At 59.0% G+C, this 27,205-nt stretch overlaps 1 protein-coding gene across 5 annotated transcripts in view; it reads left to right on the plus strand.

Moving 5' to 3' along the window:
• Window positions 1-455: 455 nt before the first annotated feature.
• The window catches only part of ADGRA2 (adhesion G protein-coupled receptor A2), a 34,430-nt gene continuing 7,680 nt past the window's right edge, over window positions 456-27,205 (plus strand). Inside the window, exons 1-11 of one of the 5 annotated variants that reach the window (XM_036838779.1) lie at window positions 456-1,133; window positions 13,197-13,268; window positions 22,821-22,892; window positions 23,162-23,233; window positions 23,375-23,446; window positions 23,753-23,916; window positions 24,313-24,526; window positions 25,163-25,327; window positions 25,815-26,109; window positions 26,562-26,711; window positions 26,840-27,001. In XM_036838779.1, coding sequence (XP_036694674.1) covers window positions 871-1,133; window positions 13,197-13,268; window positions 22,821-22,892; window positions 23,162-23,233; window positions 23,375-23,446; window positions 23,753-23,916; window positions 24,313-24,526; window positions 25,163-25,327; window positions 25,815-26,109; window positions 26,562-26,711; window positions 26,840-27,001 — 1,701 coding nt within the window. In that variant the 5' untranslated portion in view covers window positions 456-870. The remainder of the gene's footprint in view (window positions 1,134-13,196; window positions 13,269-22,820; window positions 22,893-23,161; window positions 23,234-23,374; window positions 23,447-23,752; window positions 23,917-24,312; window positions 24,527-25,162; window positions 25,328-25,814; window positions 26,110-26,561; window positions 26,712-26,839; window positions 27,002-27,205) is intronic. The other 4 variants (XM_036838775.1, XM_036838776.1, XM_036838777.1 and 1 more) reach the window with 4 other exon arrangements.

Below are 27,205 nucleotides of genomic sequence, written 5' to 3' on the forward strand. Positions count from 1 at the left end.
GGGCTGTGAGAGCGAGCCCCGGCTTCCAGACTGGCCCATCAGGTCAGGGGGTCAAGGGAAGCCGAGTCTCAGCAGCCCCAGAGCGGCGAACGAAGTGCAATATAAAACATGGCCATCTCTGGCCAAGCCCGCGGGTCAGTGAAAGCCCCAGAAGCATCGGGGGTGCAGGCTGGACGGCACGAGTGAGGGAGGGTTTTGTGGAAAGTGATGGCGGTTGCCTTTGAGGTCTGAGGTGGGTTATGGAGAGGAAGATTCCTGGGTGCGGGGAGAGAGGCGCGAGGGAGAAGTCTAGGTTCAGGGCGGGTGCAGGGGACACGCGGGGCCTCCAGCCGGCTGGCCCGCTCTTGCTCCGAGGAGGGCAGCGGCCTGGCTGCGCATCGGGAGGCGCTAGGGCCTCGCGGACGGACGAGCTGGCGAGGGGAGGGCGCCCTCTCGGGAGGGCGGGCGGGGGCTGGCGGCGGCGGGAGCGGCGCCGAGCCGAGTTGCCTCCATCCATGGCACGGAGCGGCGGCGGCGGCAGGAGCCCGGCTCGATCCGCTAGGTCACAGCCCCGCGCAGAGCGAGCAGACGACGCGGAGCGGCCCGGCCACAACCGGCCCGGGAGCACCGCGCAGACAGTCGGGCCGCGCCGCCGGGGGCCGCCCGCGCTGCGCTGACAGCCGCGCCCGCGTCCTCCCCGCCGGGGCGCTCGCCGGACATGCCCCCGGGGCGCGGCGGCGGGGACCCCGGGGCTTGCCTCCGCCCAGGGCCCCCCGCTCCGCCCTCGAGCGCCCCGGGCCCCCGCTGAGCACGCCTCTCGCACGCCCGGATCCCTCCGGCCGGCGCGCAGACGGGCCCCAGCGCTGTCGGTCCCCGCGGGGCGATGGGCTGATGGGCGCCGCGGGACGCAGGATGCGGTGGGCGCCCGCGCGCCTGCTGCTGCCGCTGCTGCAGTGGCTGCTGCTTTTGGCGCCCGAGATCCGCGGCGCGCCCGGCTGCCCGGTCCCTATCCGCAGCTGCAAGTGCTCAGGGGAGCGGCCCAAGGGGCTAAGCGGCGGCGCCCCCAGCCCGGCGCGCAGGAGGGTGGTGTGCGGCGGCGGGGACCTCCCGGAGCCTCCCGAGCCCGGCCTTCTGCCTAACAGCACCGTTACCCTGTAAGTATCCTGCTTGGCCGGCCCGGCTCGAGCCCCGACGGGGGCACGAAAGGAGACCAGACGGGAGGGGTGGGAAATGGGGGACAGAGTCGATGTGCCACTTCAGAGACTCTAGGACAGGCCTGAGTCCAGAAGCCGAAAAGGGAGGCTTGAAGAGAAGTAAGGGAAAGATTAGGGCTCCAGGGATGTGGAGGGCGGAAGGAGCATTGCGGGGCGGGGGCTCCCCAAAGTGAGGCACCGCGGGCGCCCACTCACCTGCACAGGTGACAGGGAATGCGCGCTGGCGGGACGCCCGCGCCCCTTGAGTTTCTAGCCAGGGCTGGTGTTGCGGACCTTCGGGGGGTGGGATGAGGGGAAGGCTCAGGGGAGACCGACGCCCGCGGCCCAGTAGATGGCTGTGGTCGTTACCACCGCGGACGCGTCCCTGGCCGCACTGGAGGAGTCTCCCGGCTTCATCCAGACGGCCTGGCTCCTCCAGTGGGGGGCGCCCCATCGGGGCCCGGAGCCCGCCAGCCCCGCTTGCAGCCCGTCTCTCTAGCGCTGGCGGGAGGGTGGGCTCGAAAAAGTCTGTCCTTGGGGTGCAGGCGCTTCTGGTGTGAATGAGACCCCGGCGTCCCGATTCCCACTAGGGCCCCTCTCCCGCCGTGCGCATCTGTGAATTGAGCTCTGCTGTGGATCCTGCATCCCTCCCTCTTCCTCCCCTCCTCGGATATAAAGACAAGTGAACTTTGGCTGTTTCTCGATTGACTTCGCGAAAAGAGTGCAGAGAAAGAAACCTGGCCGAGGGGAGGGAGGGTGCCTCCCAGCCTCCTCCCGTCATACCCTTTCCCTCCTCAAGCCCGGGCCTTATTAAGCCCTCACTTTGCTGGCAACCAGCGCGGCCCGTTGCGCCCGCAACCCGACCCCAAGCCTCCTCGATGGGGGTCCGAAGTCCCCGTAACTGCAGGAGAACTAGCGACCCCTCCCCACCGCAGAGATTTCCTGCGCAGACCACGTGCTTGGAGCTCCACGCACGCCGTGGACCGGAGGGTCGGGCCCTGGCGGCGGCCCCTTCCTTTCCCGTCCTGGATCCAGCCTCCAAGCCGCTTCCCCTTCCCTGTCCTCCTGACCCCAGCGGCGACCGTTTCCCCACGGCCCCTTGCCCAGAGTTGGAGCTGGCTCACAGTCTGTCCGATTGTGTCCAGAACAATACAGTAACGCCTCTGGTTGGGTGAGTTCAGAGGCTCCCCGCTTCCTGACAGGACACGACTGGTCAGCCTCTGACGTTGTCCGCCTGGCCTGCATTTTCCCCAGCTGGGGTGGGTGTGTGCATGTGTGCATTAGGGGGGTGGAAGCCGTGTCTCTGCTCTCTCCCACGTCCCAGCAGCTCAGGGATACAGCCATGGCCTGGGAAGGCAGCTGTGGCAGCTGATTCAGGTCCCTCTGAGTGTCCACTGGGGTTGAAGTGTCCAGACAGGCCTGGGCATTCCCCAGCCCACTCAGTTCTGGAGGAGAAAAATGCTTGCTGTGTGGAATGGTTGGGCTGATGTCTGTGTGAGTCCCCGCTGGGCCACGATAATTCAGTTCCGAGAGGATCGTGTGTGCCCTGGATCCTGCAGCAGCCGTGCTCACACGCATGTGTTGGGATTAGGGAATCCTAACATACTGACGGCAGAAAGAAGGGGGGAAACATTAAGAGGTGGTTTTGCAGTACATTTTAGAATGATTTGGTAACTAATGCTTTCCAGCCACGGCTAATTCCCATCGACGCCACTCCAGGGAGAGAGCGGGGCCAACTCTTGGCGAGAATATATCAGAACAGGGTGGCAGCCAGCAGGACTGCTAGCTCACTGTCCCATCCCAAACCAGCCCCGGAGGAAGGGCCCTTCTTTTGTCCCAGGCCGCTGACCTACCTGGCTTAAGATACCTTCCAAAAGAACAGCCCCCCCCCCGCCCCCACAGCCTGGCTGGACATCTCCGCAGGAACAACAGACAGGGCAGGTCAGGCCGGAGCAACCCCTGAGAGCCCGCTGGCCCATCAGCCGGGGGTGTGACTAAAAGCTGCCACAGACATATGCCTTAGGCTCTCCCCACAGGCTCCACCTAATCCCGATCCTGACTGCAACCCCTCCCCCAAGCTGCCTTCTGAAGGAAAAAAGCGCACGTTCTTCTTCAGCAGAAGCTTGGCAGGGATTCTCTTCTGGGGGCTCAGTCCCCCCAGCAAACCCACCCCTACCCAGCAAGCATCTCGAGGGAAGAAGGAAAAGACGGGCTGGGAAGGGGCTTTTGCCGCTCCAGCCTGGCAGCAAAGAGAGGCTATGAGCACAAAAACCTTCACACTCTCCCAAACTCCTCCTCCTTACTCGTTTATTATTCTTTTTTTCCAAATTTCCCCTTTCCCCTTTCTGCCCATCACCTGGTGCAAACAACAGGACTTGGGCCAATAGTCTTTGCATTCTTGCTTTCCCCTCCCTCCGCCTCCCCTGTTTTCCTCCAGAATGGGCCACCATCTCCCAGTCCCCTCCACACACCGCCCTGCCCATGTGGGTCCTGGGGGAGTTGGGGGAGAGTCTGGCCTCTGCTTTGGGAAGCCCGGCTGACTGTTCAGGCAGAGGAAGAGCTAGATAAGGTGCCTGTCTGCAGAGAGCCTCCGTCTCTGCTCAGAAAGCCTCCAAGCCGTTGAGGGCAATCCTGTCGACAGCCCTGTGCACCTCACGGAAAACCCTTCCACCTCCACTCTGTTATCTCGGCTTCTGCCCTCTGGTTTCGTAGACTGCAGGCCCCCTCTCCCCACACTTGGCTTTTCTTTTTTTTTTTCTTCCTCTAATGGATTTTCGTTCGTGGTTTTCCAGGAAAGCTGAACTCTTGGCTTCCTTCCTGATCTGCCTGCCCCACCCCAGCCCCCATTCTCGAGGCCCAGTGCACAGGGCACGTCCTGTCCAGAGCAGGAGCCTTTATGGGCCTTCCCTGAGGGGCAGGGTCTCATGGGCGGCGGGGTGGAAGTGGCTTATCACAGGGAGAACCCGGGTGGAGGAGGGAGACGCAGACCACTGTCAACCCCCCCGCCCGCCCTGCGCAGCAGCTGATGGGCCTGCCCTCTGGTTCTGGGCTCTGGGAGTTTGAGTGAGGGGGATACTAAGGAATTCCAGGAAAGGGCTGATGATGGATAACTCTAGAAGGAAACCTCCTACGAGGACCTCCCAGGACATCTAAGCAGGCCCTCGGAGGATACCAGGCAGTGTCATAAATTCCTGGGCCCCTGGGCCGAAAGGGGCCTTAGGGACCAGCAGGTCCGGCCCCTAAATCAGCGTCTGACAGCTGAGCAAACTGAGGCCAGATGGGGAGAGGGCCACGTCTCGCCAAGAGCCACACAGCTTAGCTGACGCCAGCGTCAGGATTAGCTGCTTGGGTTCGTTTAGTTTTCCTCTCAGGTGAGAGACTCGCTGTTCACCTAGCTGGACTTGGGACCCAATGGACACAAAGCCTGCTTTAAAAAACCCGGTTCCTTCCCAGCAGGACCCAGGCCCTTTTGACCTGGGAACATTCCAAAGCTGGGTGAGGAGAGGGGCGGGCATGGGACGGTCCCTCGGTCCAGATTCTCCCAGGGCCCGCAAGCCCCCATCCCCTCAGCCTCCCATCTGGGGGAGTTGCCCGCCACGTAGGCTGCCCCCATAGGGGAGAAGGGGCAGTTCCCACCCAGATGTGCCTAGCGGAGGCCGGGGCCCTTTGCTGGGAGTTTGGTGGTCTTTGGGAGCCCCGGGGGAGGGGAGGGGAGGGGAGGGGAGGAGGGGAGGCCCCTTCCCAGCCCCACCCCCACCCCGTGCTTGGCCCAGCAGTTCTTGAGCACAGACATCCCTCTGGACCTCCAGCTCTGGACTGGGCCCACCTCTCAGTGCCCCTCATCCCAGCCCCCGGGATCCGCTTAGGGGGAGTTTGGGGCAAAGTGTGCCAACCGCCTGCACAGAGTGCGAGCGGAGGGAGATGGTGGCTGGAGGGGCGGGCCGCGCGGCCTCCCCACCCCCTTCCCTTCCACCCTCTTTCCCCCATATGGTTCTCATAAGGTCTGGGCTCAGAGACAGCAGCCAGAGGAAGTGGCAGTGTACAGAGAGCTTTTGTGCCGGCGGAGGGGGAGGGGGAGGGAGCGAGGAGAAAGAAGGAAAGGAGGGAAGAGGCTGGAGACTCCAACACACTCTCCCTTACCCTCCCGATGGTGCCGGGGGAGGGGCGGAGGGGGGGGTGTCTCAGCTGCAGCGCCCCCATGTGGGCTCCCGGACCCCCGCTGGTCTGAAGGGAGGGACTCAGAAGGAATCTCCCCGACTACCTACTGGAGGAGCTGGAGGCCACCAGCCCAGGCTCCAGGACTCATCAGCCCCTTCCTGGAGGTGTTAGGAGCCCTGCCCTGAGGGCTGCCCCTTGTGCAGGACGTCGGGGCCCAGGGGCCCAGCTCAGGGGAGCGCCAGGCGGAGAGCAGAGCCATCCGTGCTTCACCGGCTGAGTCCTTGCACCAGAGAGGCTGGACCTGTAATTCCGGCCCCCAGTGGGACCAGGACCCAGAATGGGTTATTTGGCCTGAATTTTTCAGAACCCATGCAAGAACCCAGCCACTCCTGACCCCTAAGGAAGTCCCTTCCTGCCGCCTACTGTGGATAACCCCTCTGGGTTAAGGTTGGGAGGGATGCAATCCCTAGTCCTGGTGAGTCTGCGAATCTCCCCCAAAGGCAAGGGCAGACCGGTGTAATTTGAACCTCACCGTAAATTGACCCTTAAATTTGGGGTCATGTTTTTAAAGGGAGCGAGTGTTCCTAAGTTTATGCCACATGGGAGTCATTGGGATAAGAACTCTTTCCTGAAGGAGAAAGAGTTCCAGCCACCTCTGAGTTGATCTCTGTCCTTCCTTTCAGTGAGCTCTCCTCACCAAAGCCCAGAGAGGGGAGGTGAGTTTCCCCATGCCACGCAGCGTGGACCAGGACCCCTCACTCCCCCATCACCCTGAGGTAGAGCCTTCGCCCCCGTGGGACCAGACAGAGAAGAGGGGAGGGGAGAGGAGGGAAATGGCCCTGGGCTGAGGAACCAGAAGGAAAATCCGGTTAACTGCTAGGAAGGGGCTGTTCAGAGGGGCTGTTTATTTTCATTCCCCCAGCCCAGCCGCTCCGTTCTATTTAGAGCTCAGACACTGACAGGACAAAGCTGCCTCCTCCCCTTCCTCCCTCCTCCTGGGGCCCCCATCCTTCCCAAACTCCAGAACATTCCTTTGCTTTTAGAACTGGGTGATGGGGGTGGGAGAGCAGAGACACTGTGGAGTGTAGCTAACGCGGGCAGCCCTCCCAGGACCCAGCTTTCCCAGCCCTGGGAGTGGGGAGAGGCAGGCTGGGGGAGCCGGGCTGGGGGAGCAAAGGGTGTGTAAAATGGATGGGACCAGGTGAGGGGCAGGGGACCAATCTGTCACGGAGGAGCAGGGAACCGGCTGCAGAGAGCGGCCCAGGAGGGAGTTCCAGCCTGAACTTGAGGGGCCAGACATCTCCCAGCTGGAAAGCGAAGGGGAGGTCGAAGCCCCCTCCTCCCTCTCCTCTCCCGGCCCCCCCTCCCCCAGGGCGCTTTGCCTGCTGGGAACTGTGTGTTGGAGCAGAAACTCTAGACTTCAGGAGACTCGGCATCCAGGATGGGAAAAACCATCAAACATACGGAGTGGGAATCTTCGGTCCAGACCCTTCTTTTACCGAGAAGAAAACCCCCAGAGAGGGGCTGAGTTTCTCAAGGTCACACAGCTCCTAGCCAGACCCTAGGGTTCCTGCTCCGGGTCAGCCCGGCCCCACACTGACCAATCAGAGCCGTCCTCCCTGGGGACAGGGCAGGGACATAACCGATCCGCTTCCCCCACGTGGATAGTGAGCCGGGGAAAGGGGCGCCACCCGCAACGATACATGTGTACTTAGGGGACCACTAAGTACAAAATCACTTCACAGAGGATTTGGTGGGAAGTGGAGGCAGGAAAAAATGCCTCCCGACTTGGGAAAATCGGGGTTCCTGGACCAACCCCACCTTCCCTGGGGCTCTGCCCCTCCAGACAGCCACCCACCGATTCCGCCAGTGCCTGTTGTGAGGTGAGAGAGCTGGCCTTTGCCCTCAGGGGCCTTGCAGTCTCACCCTGGCGACTGAATACAGGCTCACAAAGCAGGACAGGAGCAGGGCCTCCAAGCTCCCAAGGAAAACCTCTGGGCTGGAAGGATTAAAGAACTAATTTATACTTAGGAATAAAAGACCGATGACAGACAGATCCTTTCAGGTTTATTTGTATGTTTAAAGAAACCTACTTTCTTCACCTAAAAGCTTGGCTCCCCAGTGGTGAGATGTTAGGCTGTGGGTGCAGGAAGTGCTTAAGGTGGATTGGGAGTAATTTCCCAGCTTCCTCAACCCCCGGGGACACACGCACGCAAACAGTCCACCCGGTGTGACACATCTCCCTTCACCTTCCACGAGTGGGAGATGGTAAACACCAGGTCTCATTTGTGTTTGTAGTACTGATGTGTTCCACAAGGCCGAGCACACAGTAGGTGTTCACGTAGGATTGAAGACCAAATGAATGGATGCCCAGGGTGAACGATTAAAGCAGAATCAATTCCAGTGCTGGGGGCCACCAAGTCCCCATCAAGGCACACCGACCACCCACCATGAACACCAGTAGGTTAGTCCTTCCCATCCCCGCCCCAATTTCTTGGTTTCTGCCTAGTGACCACCAGGATGCCGTGACCTTGCAGAGAGGGTAGAGAAAAGGATCGAAGGAAGGCCCATGTGTAGGAGCCGTTGCAAAATAGTTTTCCCTCTTGACCTTGACCTCAGGCCCTGCCTGGACAGCCCGGCTTCAAGGCTGAGGTCAGAGGCTATCTCAGGACATGGCTCTCTAAAGTCTGGGGAAAAGATGTCCCACCTGGGTGCCCTCCTAACCAGAGGGGGGTTGACGGACAGGCTTCCAGCCAAGGGAAGGATGGCAGGAGGTGTGGGAGTGCTGTGTGTCCTCTCCAGCATTTATGTCCCCTGCAATCAGGCTCGGTAGACATGAAGGCAACCTTTAGCCTGAGGTGTGTGTCAAAGCAGGGCCTGTGGACCAGAGGTAGTCTCCTGTTTGGAGGTCCCACTGTCATATCAGTCAGGGGAAACTGCATCCACAACCTTTATGAAGCAGAACAGTTATTGCTAATTGGCATAACATGACATTTGGTAGTTCTATAGCTAAGTCTTCCTTAATTTATGTTTGTAGCATTTACATTTCAGTCGTGGTTTTTTTTTTTTTTTTTAGGTTTCAGATGCCCTTGTGGGCCCTGGAAATGCTCCAAGGCCCTGGGTACTGTGCCTGTGGGCGGGGCTGGGAGTACAGTTTCACCTTGATGGTGCAGCTGGTAATGGGCCTGAGGCCCTTCTGGTGTTAGCAAGCAAACCACCCTCCTCCCCTCACTGATGGTCTCCCGAAGACACTGCCGAGGTGCCAGCAGCAGGTGTTGGGGATGGGCCCCGCACAGCCCAGAGGGCCTTGGCAGTGGCCTAAATTCCAGGCTCAGAATTCCTGGAGAGCACGGGGCCACAGTGTCCAGGCCTGTGGTCCTTGCATCTCTGTGCTGGGGTGGGGTGGTGGGTCGGTGAGGGGGCTGACATGTATGACTTTTCCTGCACATGTGAGAACCCTTTTGTTCAGGCAGGTGCTGGCCCCGTGCCCAATGGGGCGGTGCCCATGTGACCCCAATAGGGTCATCTTTGATGTCGGACTGGGATCTGGCGAGCTTTTGCGGCTGCCCAGAGGCCACAGGGCCTCTGCAGACGCCAGCCACTCGCTCCCGTAGCCTCCAGCCTCATTAGTGGTAACTCTGCTTGCTGCTCTTCCCTAAAATAGGACCCGAGCCGGGAGAGAGTTCTGGAATGGACTCAGTGTGCCCCCTCTCCTTGGCCAGATTTCAGATTCTGGGGTAGAGAACAGGGGCCCCCAGGGACTGGCCCCCCTTCCTGTGAAAATGTGATGTTGGGTGGTAGACGCGGGAGAGAGGGAGGGAGGGAGAGAGAAGCCGAGGATGCTGGGTTGGGCGGGCCTGGGGTCTGAGGGGTGGGAGGCATGGTTGGGAAGCAAACCCACCTGGCAGGCGCCCTGTGCTGGTGCTGGGGGGAGGCCGGTGGGGCTGAGGCTGTCTGGGTGGGGTTGGGAGGCGATTAGGAGGGGGTAGAGACTGGTGTTGTGTCTGCGACTCTGGACAGAAGCATGGGGCCGCCCTGCCTGTTTTCCTCCCATGAGAGCCTAGCGTGGCGGGAACATTTTTCTTCCTATTGGATGGGGCTGTGTGTGTGTGTGTGTGTGTGTGTGTGTGTGTGTGTGTGTGTGTGTTTCATCTACCCCATTAGCAGCCCTGTAACTGCCAGCTTCCTACCTGCTCCAAACACTCTCCCAAATCCCTGCCCTCACCTCCAGAGGACTGAACCTACCAGCATCATTGAGGCCATTCTCCCCCTAATCTGGGCCTGAAGTAAAATTTCCTCAGCCCGATCTAGGTTGTTAAGACCAAAAGATCCAGTTCTGGGTATCTGGGGACTAAACCATACCGATACCTGCTGAAGTCTGTCCAAGAACTGGAGACGTGGCAAGAAAGGGCCCACTGGAGGAGGAGGATGCAGCGCTGTTTGCCTGGTGCCCCCGCTTTAGTGAGTGGCTTAGAGGGTGGGCGATCAGGAATGTGTTCTCGCAGTGAGAAAAAAATCTCATTTCAAGACTCTCCAGGATGGAGTTTACACTGGGCTGGCCGAGCCTGCAGCATGGGCCGCAGCCGACCCCAACGCCACCCCGCTGTACCCTCTCCTCCCCAGCCCGACAGAGGCTGCCTCAGAGAATGCGGGCCTTGGGGTGGCAGCCAGGAGATGAGCTGCCCTGGACCAGAGGCTTGTCCTCACCTGCCTTGGGGGCTGGTCCCCATGCTTTGCTCTGTTCCCAGGCCACACACACACACACACACCCCACCCCGGCCGCCTGAGTATCTCCCCAGCAGCCCAGACTTCCTCCTGGGGAGGTGCTGGCTACAAGGAGACTAAATCAGGGATAAGACTTAAAGCCACCGGCCCCATGTGACCCTGAGTACTTGCGATGTGGTTGGTCTGGGTTAAGTAAATTGTGCTGGAAGAGGAGAATCCACACCAGATTCCAAGACTTAGTACCAAAAAAGGGAAAATATCTCATTAATAATTTTTGTTATTTATATAATTTATAATATATGTATATTTATAATATATAATAATATATTTATTATGTGTTGAAATGATAACATTTTGGGTGCATTGGGGTAAATAAAGTATATTATTAAGATTAATTTAATTTTTAACTTTTAAACAATGTGGCTGCTAGAACATTCTAAATTACGTATGCAGCTGGCATTGTACTTCTGTTGGCCAGTTCTGGGTTAAATTTGGGGTATGTGAAAGGTGTTCAAGGGTTAAAGGACAAAGAGTCTGGAGAATGTGGGGTACCTATCCCCCCAACACTACCACTAGACTTGTCTGGATAGGGTTCTCCAATTAGGATCCCGGGTTTTAATATCAGGGATTCGGGAGTTGGAGAATTTGTTTAATTTTCTGTTTTCAATTCAATGGTCTTTGAACAAAAAATTTTTTGCCCATAGTTTTTTTTAAAATTTCTATTTATTTTATTTATTTATTTTTGGCTGCGTTGGGTCTTCGTTGCTGCGCACGGCCTTTCTCTAGTTGTGGTGAACGGGAGCTACTCTTCGTTGCAGTGCACGGGCTTCTCATTGCGGTGGCTTCTCTTGTTGCTGAGCACGGGCTCTAGGCAAGTGGGCTTCAGTAGTTGTGGCGCACGGGCTCAGTAGTTGTGGCGCACGGGCTTAGTTGCTCCGCGGCATGTGGAATCTTCCCAGACCAGGGCTCAAACCCATGTCCCCTGTATTAGGCAGGCGGATTCTTAAGCACTGCGCCACTAGGGAAGCCCCTTTGGCTATAATTTTGAGATAAGTTTTTACTAGAAGGTATTTTCACAGTGTTAAGATTTTCATTTCTAAAGTCAGTGTTTCTCAAACTGGGATCCTCAGACATATCTGCAGGAAATAAGATACTTTTCCCCTCCCTTTAACAGGTCTATACTCCACTCAAGTTTGGGAATGTTCTCAGGCTTCCCCCTTCGTGCACGGGGCTGTGATAACCTGGCTCCCCTGTTCCTCTAACCTTCCACACCCCCTACCTCTCCCCTGTGCCCCCCCATCAGCATCCCCATCCTTCTCCCTCCCCAAGACCCAGGGAGGGGCAGTCCCTGGGAGAGACCCTTGGGGTTTGGGGAGGCTGAAACAGAGGCCCTTTCTCACCCCCCTTGCTGACATTTCAGGACCCCTCCCGACATTACTAAGGATACTGAGGGGTCCTCTCGCCTTCTCCAACATTTAATGGAACCTCTGAACCTCAGGCTCTGAGGGTGTATGGGGGAATGAGCAGCAGATGAGGTGGGACGGGCTTTGATTTAAAACTCACACCATCAAGAGCCTGTCCCCACCCAGGGGGCCACCACAGCCCCACCAGGGCCTGAATGAGACCATTCGAGGCCCTAAGAACTGACAAGATAATTTATAATTGGCCACCACAGGTAACGTGAAATAAAACTATCCTAACCCATAAAATGAGAATAAAGGGGTTTGAGAAAGTTCTAATTATTCATACGATGACTACTGTGATGTGCTTTTTGAAATATCAAGACAGTGTGTGTGTGTGTGCGTGTGTGTGTGTGTGTGTGCGTGTGTGCAGCACTTTGGAAACCCAGCACTCCCTCGAAACCCTCCACACAGTCACCCTTGAGACCCTGCTGGGAAACGTCACCATTGGAAGGACAGTGAGGGGGGAACCCGAAGGGGAGGAGGGGCCTCTCTGGAGAGGGGAGAAGGGAGGAAGGAGATGAGGTGCCACATCTTCCCACTGAGCCACAGAGCCCCCTTCCACCCTTGCCTCCGTCCCGGCCATGGTCTGTTTTCCACGTGCCCTTGGGCGTGGTGTAGCACGGACGTCTGGGGTCCTCTCACTGCCAGTCTGGTCTGTGCACCCACCCACCTCCATTAAGCTTTGGGGCAGAGCTCTGACAGCCCCTCCCGGGCCCTGCTCCCGCCCCCTGCCCTCTCCCTTACTGTCCAGCCCAGAGGCTGCTTGCTGGAGGGGAGGCCCAAGGCCTGCACCTCTGGCCTTCCCAGGTCCGTTCTCCACCATTCAGAGCAAAGATGGGAAAACTTTTGCCTCAGCGCAGGGCAGGCAAGAGCTGGAGCTGAGAGGCTCATTAAAGCTTTTTAATAAGCAATTAACTCAAGGGATGAGCCCTCTGGCTGGTCTGGAACTCTCTCCTCCCAGCGGGGAGCCTGACAGAGAAAGGCTGAGTGGGTGGGCAGAGTGGGTTCGGTCAGGAGCTTGGGGCCCCTTTCTGCTTCCACAAATACAAACGAATAAATAAACAAGACTCCGAGTGGGCAGAGGCAGAGACTGAGGCCTGGGCTCCCCCGGGGCCGAGGACTCCATCAGCTTCCGGTCAAGGCTATAGACAGGCTTGGGGACGCATGGGCACTCCGTCCCTCTGAGTTGGGGGCCTTTGAGGGGAGGGAGGGGTCCCCTTCTGGTGAGGTCCTCAGCTCCAGGAGTGATGGAGACCCCGAGGAAGGGCAGGTCCTCCCACCTGCCTGACTTCCTCTTCTACCTGCCGGACCATTCTCCCCAGCACTGTCGTCAGATTCCTGGGCCAATGGCTTGAGCAAGTCAGAGCTGTGGAGGGCAGAAAGGGGTTGCCGCGGGCTCGGCCTGTGGTTCCAAGGTCAAAACGGGTCATCGCAACTCCACACCTGCTCAGCTCACCTGCGCACAGAGCCTAAGTCAGACCCAGGCTGTGGGGAGACCCAGGGCAGGCGACACGTGTGACCTGGCATTCAGTGGGCTGACCAGCCTGCCGGAACCGTCCGCTGGCTCCTCCCGTGGTCTCCCGGAGCCCAGGGTGGGGCTGCTCCTTGCCCAGCTTCAGGGGGCGCCGCTTACACAGAAGGCAACACTCTCCCGTCTGTGTTCTCCCCGTCCCTCCAGGCTCTTGAGCAACAACAAGATCACCGGGCTCCGGAACGGCTCCTTCCTGGGACTGCCCCTGCTGGAGAAATTGTAAGTGCTCGGGCAGGGTGGGGTGGAGGTCACGGGCAAGAGGTCGGGCCAGGGAGGGTGAGGAATCCTGGCTGCTGAGGGGCCCGGGACCTGCTGGCCGAGCAGGGCCCACAGTCGGACTCGACCACCAAGTGGAGGGCAGAGGGGCTGGTCCGGGAGGGAGAAACCAGTTCCCTCACCAGCCACAGCACAGAGAAGCGGGGACACCCGCGCTGGTCCAGGCAGGGATGGGGCCGTGGGAAGCTCATTAACACTCTTTAATGAGCAATTAGCTACGAGGGCTGAGCCCCTTAACTGTCCAGAAGCCGCCTCCCCATCCCAGCTGGGGGCCCAGCATAAAGGGCAGAGGGAGAATTTAGTGTGACTGAGGCCTCTTTCCTCCTTCCCTAAACACAGTCGACAAACAAAGCTCCAAGGGGCCAGAGCCCTGGGCTGAGGGTGGGGACAGCGGATCACATCCACTTCTCCCCACCCCCCCCCCGCCTTCCTCCCCACGGCCCTGGATTACAGCTGCGTCAGCAACGGCATCCTTGGCTGCCCTGTGGACCGACGGCAAGGGCCCTGCTAGCCCGAGAGAAGCTCCTTCCCAGAACTGGGGACCTGCCTCGGTCACGGGCAAGTCCGTGCCAAAGGAGGGGGTTGATTCCCCGCCTCTCGATTCCCCGTTCAGTTGGCAACTCCCGATCCACAGCCTGTACAACAGCTTTGGGTCCTGTCTCCTCCACGGGACCCCTGGGCCTGCTGTCCCTCCAGGAGCTGGATCCTTGCCACCTCCCCCACGTCCAGGCCCCTGTCTCCTGGCTCTGCTCCCACCTGCTGGGCGTTCCCAAGGCCTCCAACAGGGTCCTGCCCCCTCTAGTACCATTTTGCCTGAAAGGCTTGGATCAGAGCGATGGGGGATACGAACGAATAAGGCAGACGCCTGCTCTCAAACAGCCAAAGAGATCACAGTCTAGTGAGACCACAGACCTTGCCATATATATAGGAATGAAGTAGGTGGGAGTTGCTGTAAAGTCCAAAGGAGGGATCAGCGAAGGCTAGAAAGTTTAAGGGTAATAGAGATGCAGTATCGACATGATAGAGTATAGATCTTTAACCAGGACAACAATCTTACGAGGTTGTCTCTATTACACCCACTTCACAAGGGAAGGGCAAGGCTCTCCCCCAAGCCGCCTGTGGGGAAAGCTTGGTGGCCTGGCTGGGTTGGGGGCGGGTGGAAAGGGACACAGCCACGTTTGGCGTGGAAAGGTGGAGCACGTTCTGTGGGATCAGGGCATGTGGGGGGTGGGAGGGCTCCCGGGATGTTAGCCACGGTGCGCGCACACAGCTGTGACCAGGTCCCGCTGACTCTGCTCCGAAAGGGAGGAAGGGCTGCCCCCGAGCTGCTATTTAGAAGACTCGTTAGGTACCAACATTCTCCTCCACGAGCAGCTAAGCATTCAGGAGCTGTGATTCCTACGCTCAGCCCAGGCTTGGTCTTAGAGGGCTGAATGGCCAGAAAGCAGATGTTCCCTCCTGGGATCTTTTGGAGAAAAACTAACCGCAGCTGCCCGCAGTCCTTTGGCCCGGCCAAACCAGGGCCAGTCACCGCCCAGCGTCCGTCTCTGTTCTCCTTAGCACAAGCGAGAGCTGCCCAGAGCCTCCTGAGGCCTCTGGGACATCTTCCCATCTTTACCCTCTCGCCTCATCCGCCAAAAATCCGCTGGGTCTGCCCCCTTGCTGGGTCTGCTGGGTGGTCCTTCAATCTCATGAGGGTAGATTTTCTGGTGAAGATGAGACGATGGCCTTCTCCTTCCCCCCACCACCCCCACGCAAGCCTACCCAACTGGACCCCTCCCCACGGCACCAGGACCCAGATCACCACCCTGCAGGTGCACTCAAACCACGGGAGGCAAGCAGAGCAAAGTGGGAGAGGAGATGGGAATAATGACCTATGCTGAGGGAGGAGAAAGGGCACTAGAGTGAGAATTCTAGGTCCTGAGTTGGAGCCCCTGCCCTGTTAGGAATCATCTAGTCGTTCACTCTCGAGATGTTTCTTGAGCCCCCTCCGTGTGCCAGGCTGCGTGCTGGGCATCCGGAGTGAACGCGGTAGGCCTGGTGCCTGCCCTGGGGAACTTACCTGCCACTGATGGGACCCAGAACGCAGCAAAGAAATGTATAATAGGTCAGGAGACCATAAACACTGCAGAGGAAAACAAAGCAGCAGGGGAAGGGGGGCAGAAAGCACTGGAATGGGGGCCGCTATTTTATGTAATGAGGTTAAGGCCTCGCTGGAGGTGATGGAGCCCTAGCCCTAGGGAGGGAGGGAGCTGGCGGGCAGGTAGTTGTCTAGGGGCAGAGGCAGTAGCAGCGGGGGAGGCCCTGGGGTCCAGCCTGTCTGGTGAGCTTGAGGTGCAGAAGGGCAGCGTGACTGGGGAGTGGTGGGGGGTGGGGTCAAAGGGATGCCTCACTTTGGGGCCTCAGTTTCCTCATCTGTTAAAAGTGGGGGGGAGTCCGTGGCGGTCCAGTGGTTAGGACTCCACACTTCCCTTGCAGGGGGCACGGGTTCAACCCCTGGCCGGGGAACTAAGACCAAAAAAAAAAAAAAGTGGGGGGACAGGGCAGTTTGTAAAGTGCACTCTGGATTTAAAACTCTATGATCCTTGGGTGTGTGTGATACCCACAGAGCTGCAGGAGAAGGAAAAGATCAAAAAGCCCAGTGACACGGCCGGGCTTTCAGAGGAGGGGACGCTTCTGGGCAGAGGGATGCTGGGTTCAGCATCCTGGCCTCACTTCCCTGGGATGGAGAGGCAGTGCAGGGGCTGGAGGAGCCCAGGGTCTCCAGCCTGGCTGGTCACCACTGTATCAGTCAGGCTTCTCCAGAGAGATAGAACCAATAGGAGATGTATGTGTCTGTGTCCTTATATAAATATACAAAGAAATTCTTTCTTTCTTTCTTCTTCTTCTTATTTTTTTTGGCCTCGTCACGCGGCTTGCGGGATCTTAGTTCCCTGACCAGGGATCAAACCCAGGCCATGGCAGTGAAAGTGCCGAATCCTAACCACTGGACCACCAGGGAATTCCAAGAAATTATTTCTTTATAACGAAATTTACTTTAAGGAAATGCCTCATGTGATTGTGGGGACTGGCAAATCCAAAATCTGTAGGACCAGCCAGCAGGCTGGAGAGTCAGGCAGGAACTGATGCTGCAGTCTTAAGGCAGAACTTCTCTGGGAAACCTCGGGTTTTGCTCTCCGGGCCTTCAACTGATTGGGTGAGGCCCACCCATGTTAGCAGAGGTCGTCTCCTTTATTTAAAGTCAACTGACTGTAGACGGTAACCACATCTACAAAATACCTCCGCAGCAGCACCTAGATTAGTGACTGATTAAGTCACCGAGGGCTGTAGTCTGACACATAAAACTAACCATCACAGTCACTACCCACTACCCCAGAGGCAGGGAGAGGTACTGGGCCCGGTCCTGAAGATGCTAATTCATCAGGTCAGCAGGGGCCTGGGAATTGTTTACAAGGTATGTGGGCAATTCTCATGCTCATTGGGGTTGGGAACCAGTGGACCAGATGACCCCTGCACTGTGGGCCTATTCATCGCAAACGAGACACCGTGGCTTGGCGTGCAGTTGGTGCCAGGAAACACTGATCTCTCTGTCCTCTTGGACTCAGCCGTCCAGGCTGGGGCGGCTGAGCCTGTGGCAGCTTCACATCCCACAGTCCATGCAGCAAGTCCCATGCGAGTTGGCGGCCTGTCTGACAACTGAGTAAATGTGGGCTGCGCCAGAAAGTGCCAGCATTGCCCGCCCTGCTGAGCACCCCTCTGGCCTCTGCAAACAGGTGGGATGTAAGTGGGGGAGGGGATCCCCTGTTGTGCAGTGCAGGGCCCCGAGGCCGGGAAGGGGACACAGAGGGGGCCCTGAGAGGGAATGTGCCTGAGATGATCCCACGGGAGGACCCGTGCTCCAGAGAACGGGGGGATGAGGTGGGACGGGGGAGACACACCTTTATCAGCCAGGCAGGCTGAACTGGAGAATCTGAAACAGTCCAGCAGAGTTCAAGGCCAGCCCAGGACTGTGCAGAAGGGCCCAGAGGTGTGTGAGGCCCTGTCTCTGAGCCCTCCTTTGTGTCCCGCCTCCCTCAGCGTGGACTAGCCAGAGGAAAGGCTTTTGGAGTGAAGGGGCAGGCGATGAAAGGGCACAGGACTTCACCCTGGAGTGAAAAGAGACTGGGATTGAATTCCACCTCCATTTACCTTCTGGGTGCCTGTTCAGGCTCTCACCTGGAACAAGGGGCAAGGCACAGCTCCCTGACAGGTGGTCACGGAGGTAGATGAGTTCATCCAGGAACAGAGCAGGGGACACCTCGGCCTCTCAGTAAATGGCCGTCCCCTTCTCCTCGGAAGAGTTCCAAGTGGCAAGATGTCACACCAGCCGCCCCAGACCGCTTAGATTCGTCCAGAGCCCCCAGCCCCTGGCAGGCGGTCGTGTAGATGAAGTCTACGGGCGGAAAGGACTCGCTAGGATCATTCCTCGGGTCCCTCGCATCTCTGCCCGGAACCTCCCCGCGCATTCAGCAGAGGGCCGGCCACCTGAAGACTTTCCTGGCCTCCAGGGTGAGCCAGTCACAGTGAGAAGCCCCCAGAGCGTGGACCGAGCCGGCCACAGGGCAGACAGCCCCCAGGAGAGGTCAAGGGAGCCCGCGACTGGGCGTGCAGGCCTGCGTGTGGATCTGTGTGGACACACGCCCCCGGAGGCCTGTGCACGCCCGGAGGAGAGGGCCCGGGGCGGGAGCCTGGGCAGCCCCAGGATGATTTGTCATTGCCTAATGAGATTAATGAGCCCCGGGGGCTGGTATGCCGCGGTGCTGGGGCACTCATTAGACGCAGATGCTCACGGGAACGATGGTGGTGGGGGGGGCCTGGGGGCGGGGGCGGTGCGTGCGGCTCACCCGCCAGGTGGTTTCCATTAATCTGGGGGCGGGGCTGAGGGTACGGCGGCCGGGTTCTAGCCCTCCCCCGCCCCCGCCCCCCGGCGCTGGAGAGGAATGCTGCGCCGCCGCAGAGGGCGCGAGAAGGGAGGCCGGTGGGTCCGGGGACAGCCCTCCTGCTCGCTGTTGTAGGCCCAATGCCTGGCACCGGGTATGTGCTCCATAAATACCTACTGGATGAGATCAGAGACAAGAGGGGCCCGGGGCGTGGCGCTGCGAGGGAGCCTAGGACCGCCTGGGGTTTCCTCCTGGTCCCCACAATCTCTCCGTTTCCCCTCCCCCCAGGCAACCCCTGGACCTGCGGCGGGGGCTTCTGCCCACTCCTCAGCCAGCACCCCCCCCCACTTTCTAAGGAACCCTGAAAGTCCTGGAGGGCCCAGGGGAGCTGCTGTGCGGCCTCCAAACCTATAATTCGGTTTTCAAACCCACAAGCAGGGAGGTCTGTGGGGGCCAGAGGGAGCCAACTTCGTGCCGCCCCGCCCTGTGCAAGCGTGGGTACACACTCACACACACACACAAGCTCACACACACACACGCTGTCATACAAACTCACACACTCACGCTTAACAGCTTTAGTGAGACATAATTTACATACCGTAAAGTTCACCCGTTTAAAACGTAGGATCCAATGGTTTTGAGTATATTTACAGTTGTGCAATCATCATCATAATCTAATTTTAGAACATTTTCATCCTCCCCCAAAGAAATCTTGAATCATTAGCAATCACTCCCCGTTCCTCCCCCCCTCCCCTATTTCCCACCCCTAAGCAAACCACTAATCTACTTTCTGTCTCTATAGACTTGCCTATTCTGGACATTTCATATAAATAGGAAGCACACAGTATGTAATCTTCTGTAACTGGATTCTTTCAGCAAGCATAGTGTTTTCAAGGCTCATCCATATTATAGCATGTGTCGGCACGTCTTTCCTTTTTATGGCCAAATAATATTCCATTGTATGAAGATACCATATTTTGTTTATTCATTCATTAGTTGATGGACATTTGGGGTGTTTCCACTTTGGGGCTTATGAATAATGCTGCTATGAATATTCCTATATGTGTTCTTGTGTGCGTGTATGTTCACTTCTCTTGGATTTGTACCAAGGAGTGGAATTGCTGGGTCATATGGTAACTTTAACTGCCAAGCTGTTTTCCAAAGTGGCTGCACTATTTTACACTCCCATCTATAATATATAAGGATTCCAATCTCTGTTTTTTAAATCATAGCCATCTTGGTGGACGTGAAGTGGTCTCTCATTGTGGGTTTGATTTGCATTTCCCTAATGGTGTTGAGCACCTCTTCATGCATTAATTGGTCATTTGTGTATCCTCTTTGAAGAAACGTCTATTCAAATCCCTTGCCCATTTTTTTCAGCTGGGCTATTTGTCTTTTTATTATTGAGTTGTAAGAGTTCTTTATGTATTCTGGATAGAAGTCCCTTATCAGGTATCAGATTTGCAAATATTTTCTCTCATCCCAGGGGTTGTCTTTCAACTTTCTTGGTGGTATCCTTTCAAGAGCAAAAGTTTAACATTTTCAAGTCTAACATATCAATCTGCTCTTTTTTTTTTTTTGGCTGCGTTGGGTCTTCGTTGCTGCACCCGGGCTTTTTCTAGTTTTCGTGAGCGGGGGCTACTCTTCGTTGTGGTGCGCGGGCTTCTCATTGCGGTGATTTATCTTGTTGTGGAGCACGGGCTCTAGGCGCGCGGGCTTCAGTAGTTGCGGCACGCGGGCTCAGTAGTTGTGGTTTGCGGGCTTAGTTGCTCTGCAACATGTGGGATCTTCCCGGACCAGGGATCGAACCTGTGTCCCCTGCATTGGCAGGCAGATTCTTAACCACTGCGCCACCAGGGAAGTCCTCAATCTGCTCTTTTATTGCTTGTGCTTACACACTCAGTCTTACACATTCAGCTTCCTGAGCTGCTTTTTCCCCAGGAAGGACATAGGGCAAGATTTGCTCCCAGGGATCCCCCGCCCCCCAACTTCTGCCATAGGGTGTCCTTTCCCTCCATGTGGACATAGGTACAGGGAGAGGGGTCTGTCTTGATCCAGGAGCCTGGTCTGGATTAGGCGAGGGGATGTAGGGAGGGAGGCTCCACCCATAAGCTGCATTTTCTCCAGGTTCCAAGACCAGAGGTCTGTGGAAGCAGACAGAGGGCAGGAGATTCCACATCACAGAAGCATCTGTGCGTCCTTGCGACCTCACCTAAGGAATGAAGGAATCCAATGGGAAAGTCCAGAGCAGGGGTTTGTAACCTGGGTTCCACGAGCCCCTGAAATCAGATGCACAATGTTGAGGGTAGTGCATTCTTCTAGGGCAGGACTCCATAGCCCTCATCAGATACTCAAAAGGATATGCTAAGCAAGAAAGGTGCAGAACCACCGACCTATAGGGGCCTCCTCGCGGGTCCACAAAAATATCCAAGTTCTATGGTAGCATTTCCTCCTACCACTAGGGAGGGTACAGCCCCAGAGCTGCGTCCCCCACCTTAGGGACCAGGAGGCCTCAGCTGCCCAGGGGCCAGCCCCCATCGGGCTACCAGCTCAGCCAGGAGCCGCCCCTGGCCCGTGCCCCTCCGGAGAGGACCCAAGACTGGTTGGTCCAGGCCAGCAGGCCATCTCTGAGGGCACTCCTTCTGAGGGCTGCCTTGGTCACCCCGGAAGCCGCTCTGCGGGCGTGAGACAAGAGGTGAGGACCGCCGACACTTGCTGGAAGCTCCCCTTTCAGAAGGCCCTGGCTGGCCCGGGCTGCAGGAAACCCGGGGCAGGAAGGGGCTGGGCCCGAGCGGGCTGCCTTGCTCCCATCTGTAGAGCATCAGTGGGGCAGCCGGGCGGGGGTTCTCGAGGGGGGCCAGGGAGGAAATGAGAATAAACATAGTGAGCGGAGAGGGAAGGGGCGGGGGACTGCAGCCTGGGCCCCTTGGCAGCCCATGAAGGGAAGTGACACAATGAGGAATGTGTCTCCCTCTGCTCGTCCCCCGCACGGGTGGGAGGCGGAGCCCTGAGAACGGCCAGAGCCCAAGAGGGGCCGGGGCCGGCTGTAGCAGCATCGGAGGACGGGGCTGTGCGGGCGGGGGACCGGCAGGAAGGGCAACCCTGGGCGGGCGCTCTCCCGCCACCTCCAGCCTCCACTCTGCAGGAGCCTTCTAGGGGCTGCGTTCTCGCACATTCCCTGCCTGCATGCTGGGGATGGAAGTCGTCCCTCTAGGAAGCGGCCCTTCCGGGGGCTTCCTCTTCTTTCTCAGTGGGGCGCAGGGTTATGCAGCCCAAGTCCTTGGTATGAGAGGGTGCTGAGGTGTGAAGACCCCCAGCCAGGGGCAGGGCTGGGCAGGGGATTTGTTTCATTTCTCTCTGTCTCTCTGTCTGTGTCTCTCTGTCTCTCTCTCTCTGTCTCTGTCTCTCTCTTTGTCTCTCTGTCTCTGTCTCTCAGTCTCTCTCTGGGTGTTTTTGTCCCCAGCTGGGACTGTCTGTGTGAAAACAGACCCCCTGCTGGGATGGCACCTCCCCATCCTGGACACCCATTTCCTCTCCCCACAGCAGGGAGCTGGCTCAGTTAACCCCCTCCTGCCCATAATCCGGAGTTGCCCCTGAGACTTTGGCCTGCAGAGCCAAGAGGGCGGGTCTGGGCCGGGGGGTGGCAGGGCCTTGGAAAGCAGGCTGACCCCACCGGCCAACCTAAGTTGGTTATTCCAGGAACCCCCCACCCTTGCCCTCTGCCTCATGATCTCCTGGGAGCTTGGGTGGGCCCGAGAGGACGTTGGAAGGTAGGGAGCTAGCCAGGAGGCTGCAGCCCTCCCCGCCCCCCGGTGGGCAGTGAGGCCTCCTGGTAAGGTCTCTGTGGGCCGCGAGCCTGTTCTGGTTTGGCTCGGGAAAGACCCAGGTAGGCCTTGGGTAGGTGGGCAAGTGTTGGGTCAGCCTGGCGCCTCTCCCCATGGCTGTGCCCCACAGAGGACAGGGTGCTGGGGCACGCCAGGGAGCCGGCCATCGCCTTGGGCCTCAGTGGTCCCAGAGGGCTGCCGGGTCTGGTGGGGGGCTGGGGCCATGTGGGCACCGGCCGGTCCCCAGTGGGCCGGGACTGTCCCTTTGGCCCGCCCCTGCTGCCCCTGGGAGGATGTGACAAAGGGGAGGGAGGGTGGCACTCTGATCTGACCGTGTGGTGGAGTTTGAGCCACCAGAGCCTGGGACAGAAGCTACTCTGAAAACTTCCCGGCAGTTCGTCCCTCCTGGTGGGTGACCCTTGGCCCTGTGGCGCCTGGGGGCCAACTGCCATCTTCTGTCCAGTCTGTGACCTGCTGGAGCCCAGCCCGAGGTGGCACTTCCCCTGCCACCCTCTCTCTCATCCGAGGCCCTTCCCCCGGATCTCTCTCGGTGTCTGACCAGGGAGCCAGGGAGGCGGAGGGGGACCCATCTGAGAGGCCAGGTCCTTCATCCGGCCTCCCAGCCGCGCTGAGGCGAGCAGGGACTTAGAGGGAAACAGAGACCCCAGCAGTGGCGGTGGCAAGGCCGCCCGCCCGGGGAGCCCACGGTCCCGGAGCGGGCGAGGTGTGAGGCCCCCACTTGCTTCCCACAGGGACCTGAGGAACAACATCATCAGCACAGTGCAGGCGGGCGCCTTCCTGGGTCTGGGGGAGCTGAAGCGCCTGTGAGTGGCCTGGCCTGACCCCACGCCCCAGCCCCCCTCATCCCTGGAGGTGGTCCCGTGGATCCCAGAGCCGCCGCCCTCCCACTCAGCCTCCCTCACTGCCTCTCCTCCCCGCACGCAACAGGCTGGGGGCAGACACTTCATGCCCCAACACCATCTCCTCTTTCTCCGCTCCCCCCCCAAGCCCCGCCCACACGCGTGTGTCCCTCACAAGCGGATCCGTGTGCTACCACGTGGCCGACTTGCTGAGGTTGTGTGTGTCTCTCCAGAGATCTCTCCAACAACCGGATTGGCTGTCTCACCTCTGAGACCTTCCAAGGCCTCCCCAGGCTTCTCCGGCTGTGAGTGAGGGGCGGGGAGGCGGGGAGGGGGGCAGAGGGAAGGCTCCCCAAAGCCTCACGGGTCCCCGCATTCTCGTCCCTCACCACCCACCTCCTGTGGCCCAGGGAGAGCCTAAGATCCCCTCTCCCTGTTCCCTGCAGAAACATATCTGGAAACATCTTCTCCAGTCTGCCACCGGGGGTCTTTGATGAGCTGCCAGCCCTTAAGGTTGTGTGAGTATCCTTCCCCAGCCCGAGCAGTCAGGCCCCTGCTTCCTTCCTCTGCCCAGGAGGGAGACACATGAGCACCGTGCCCACGTGGCCAGCCTTCTGAGGAGGTGGGACAGACGATGGCTGGAGCTCCACCATACGCGCCTCCCCGTGCTTGCCGTGGCGGCCGTGGTGGCAGCAGGGCACACGTGCACAATTTTGCCCTCCCCGGCCCTCTCCAGCCTCAGTCTCTCCCTGGGGCTCCATCCCCACCCCGGGAGCCCACGCTCCCTCTGCTCTACCCTGTGGCCCCTCCACACCCCCCTGCAGGGACTTGGGCACCGAGTTCCTGACGTGTGACTGCCGCCTGCGCTGGCTGCTGTCCTGGGCCCGGAATCGCTCCGTGCAGCTGTCGGAGCGCACGCTCTGTGCCTACCCCAGCGCCCTGCACGCCCAGGCCCTGGGCGGCCTCCAGGAGGCCCAGCTGCGCTGCGGTGAGCAAACCCGCACCCTCAGGCTCCCTCCTGAGGGGCTCCTGCTGGCTCAAGGCTCCCTGTGCGGTGGGTTTGGTCTCCAGGGCATCCTCTCCCTCAAATCCCACCGGGGGCCGGTCCTCCATCTGCTTTTCTAAACTTCCTTTGGGGCCGCTGCTTTGTTTATGCTTTCATCTGGTCCCACCTCTTGGGGTGACAAGCGTGCAGTGGAAAGAAGCATCTTTATTCGTTCAAAACCCGCCTGCTCCTCTCCTGTGCTCTTATCTCTGGAGACTCTCCAGCCCCCATTCTCCTTCCGAGCTGGGGCGGGTTCCAGACCAGACAGAGGGGCCTGGCTCTGCCCCCACTGGACCCTCACCCATCGCTCGGCCTCACGGCCAGCGTCGCCTCCCACAGAGGGGGCCCTGGAGCTGCACACGCACCACCTCATCCCATCCCTCCGCCAAGTGGTCTTCCAGGGCGACCGGCTGCCCTTCCAGTGCTCGGCCAGCTACCTGGGCAATGACACCCACGTCCGCTGGTACCACAACCGGGCCCCTGTGGAGGGCGACGAGCAGGCGGGCATCCTCCTGGGCGACAGCCTCATCCACGACTGCACCTTCATCACCAGGTACAGGCCCTGCGGCCCCTTCTGGGCCCACGGCGCGGGCGGGGGTGGTGGCCACAGTACCCTCACGCACCCCGCAAAGGACATGGCCTGATCCTGGGAATACGTGCAGATCCAGGACTAAGTCAGAAATGGTCTGGGTGAGGGACACAGATTGAACGCCTGATAGAAAAAAACCGATTATATCTGACATTTCTTCAGTGCCTTTACAATGATATAGCGGCTCTCACCTGTTATTATTGGACTCGATCTCTCCAATAGATTTGCAAGAGAGGTAATATTATCTCTGTGATAAAGATGGGGAAATTGGGGAATTCCCTGGCGTTCCGGGGGTTAGGACTCAGCGCTTTCACTACCAGGGCCCGGGTTCACCCTGGTCGAGGAACTAAGATTCTGCAAGCCACATGGCACAGCCTAAAAAAAAAAAAAAAAGGGATGGGGAAATGGAAGCTCAGAAAAACACTAACGGAAGGCCAATCAGAGTTAAAGAAGTATGTACGTGTATCCCTGGCTCAGTTAAAGAAATGAGCCTGAAGCTGATGCCCTGCGTGCCCCAGGGCGGCCCCCGGGCGCTTGGGGAGGGTGGCGTGGCCGCCGGGAGCGCCTCCAGCCAGCCCTCGCCCGTCCGCCCGCCCACAGTGAGCTGACCCTGTCTCACATCGGCGTGTGGGCCTCGGGCGAATGGGAGTGCTCCGTGTCCACGGTCCAGGGAAACGCCAGCAAGAAGGTGGAGATCGTGGTGCTGGAGACCTCGGCCTCCTACTGCCCCGCTGAGCGAGTCGCCAACAACCGCGGGGACTTCAGGTTCGAGACCCAGGCCCCGGCCCACACCCCGCTCCTGCCCCTGGGACCACCGGTGACCAGTCCCCCACCCACTCCAAGCTGGAGAAAACACTGCCTTTTGTCATTCAGCTCCAGGTCCCGCTGGTGTATTTATAGAGACCGTATCCTTTCATATAAAATCACCCTCCAAATGTGCTGTGCAGAACAAAAAGGTTGTTTTTTTCTTCCTTACATGCATAGTTGACAAAGCTCTCCCACTACGGATGCCACACTTTCATATCCCAGTGGCCTCTCACTTAAGCAGGGAAGGAGTTATTCTCCCCATTGTACAGCTGAGAAGACTAAGGCCCAGAAAGCATAAGTGACTTGAACTCAGGACTTCAAGTCCAGCCTCGCAGCACCAGTGACAGCACTGTCCCAACAAACACAGCTTTAGAAAGAAGGTGGAGCTTGGGAAGCCCTTGAAGTCCAGTCCAAACAAACACCCTCTTCTGGACCCTTCCTGCAGCTCCCAAGGAGTCTGGCCTCACAGTTCTCAGGGCAGGGGAGGGACCCTTGCCCTGAGGAGCCCAGGTCATCGGCAACCTCCCGCCTGTGCCCCCAGGTGGCCTCGAACCCTGGCTGGCATCACAGCCTATCAGTCCTGCCTGCAGTACCCCTTCACCTCGGTGCCCCTGAGCGGGGCTGCCCCTGGCACCCGAGCCTCCCGCCGGTGTGACCGAGCTGGCCGCTGGGAGCCGGGGGACTACTCCCACTGTCTGTACACCAACGACATCACCCGGGTGCTCTACACCTTCGTGCTGGTGAGGCCGGGAGAGGGGAGGGGCGCGGGAAAGGGGGAGGGGAGAAGCCTGCCTCCTTGGGATGCATGGTGAGGGGCCACGGGCACCGTGTCTCATGCTCTTCTCCTCTAGCTTTCCCTCTCCCAGGGGATTCAGAACCCCAGGGCCACACTCGGGACACGTGGGCCACCCCAAGGTCCCCAATACAGCAAGGGCAGCCTTAAGCAGAAAGCAGGGACAGCGTGAGGTCGTCCCGTTGTCCTCAAGCAGTGGCATAACCCGTGGGCGGCCCTGAGTTGGGAAGGGCTCACTCCTGACCTTCGCCTCCTGTCTGGATCAGACCCAGCTGTGGGCTAGACCCTGCTCCCTAGGCCCCGTTGCTCTGAGCAGCAGCACAGGGGAGAGGGCCCCCAGGCTGTTTTGGGGGAGAAGGAGCCAGATTAGACGGTGCCCTTTCCTCCCCACACCCCCAGATGCCCATCAATGCCTCCAACGCGCTGACCCTGGCCCACCAGCTTCGAGTATACACGGCCGAGGCTGCCAGCTTCTCCGACATGATGGACGTTGTCTACGTGGCTCAGATGATCCAGAAGTTTCTGGGTTACGTCGACCAGATCAAAGAGGTGAGATTCGATCGGGCCCCTGGGGCCCCTGGAAATCACCTGCCCCCCACCTGCTCAAGCCGGTCTCGCCCCAGCCTCTGGGTCCCCAGCCCCCCTCCTGCCCTCAGTGACCCCGCCCCCGCCTCCAGCTGGTGGAGGTGATGGTGGATATGGCCAGCAACCTGATGCTGGTGGACGAGCACCTGCTGTGGCTGGCCCAGCGCGAGGACAAGGCCTGCAGCGGCATCGTGGGCGCCCTGGAGCGCATTGGGGGGGCCGCCCTGAGCGCCCACGCCCAGCACATCTCTGTGGTACGGTGGGCCAGCTGGGAGGGTGCCCTGCCCAGGGAGGGACAGGGAGGGACCTCAGAGGTGACGGGGGCCGGCCCTTGTCATCCAGGAGCAAGTCCTCCAGGTGTGCACCAGCCGTGCGCCCGGTTAGCGAGAACACCGAACGTGACCAGGGTTCCGTTCGTGTGGCATCAGATTCCAACTTGTCGGGAGTAGGGCAGAGGA

This window comes from Balaenoptera musculus, chromosome 21, assembly GCF_009873245.2.
Source record: "Balaenoptera musculus isolate JJ_BM4_2016_0621 chromosome 21, mBalMus1.pri.v3, whole genome shotgun sequence".
NCBI classification, from domain to species: Eukaryota; Metazoa; Chordata; class Mammalia; order Artiodactyla; family Balaenopteridae; genus Balaenoptera; species Balaenoptera musculus.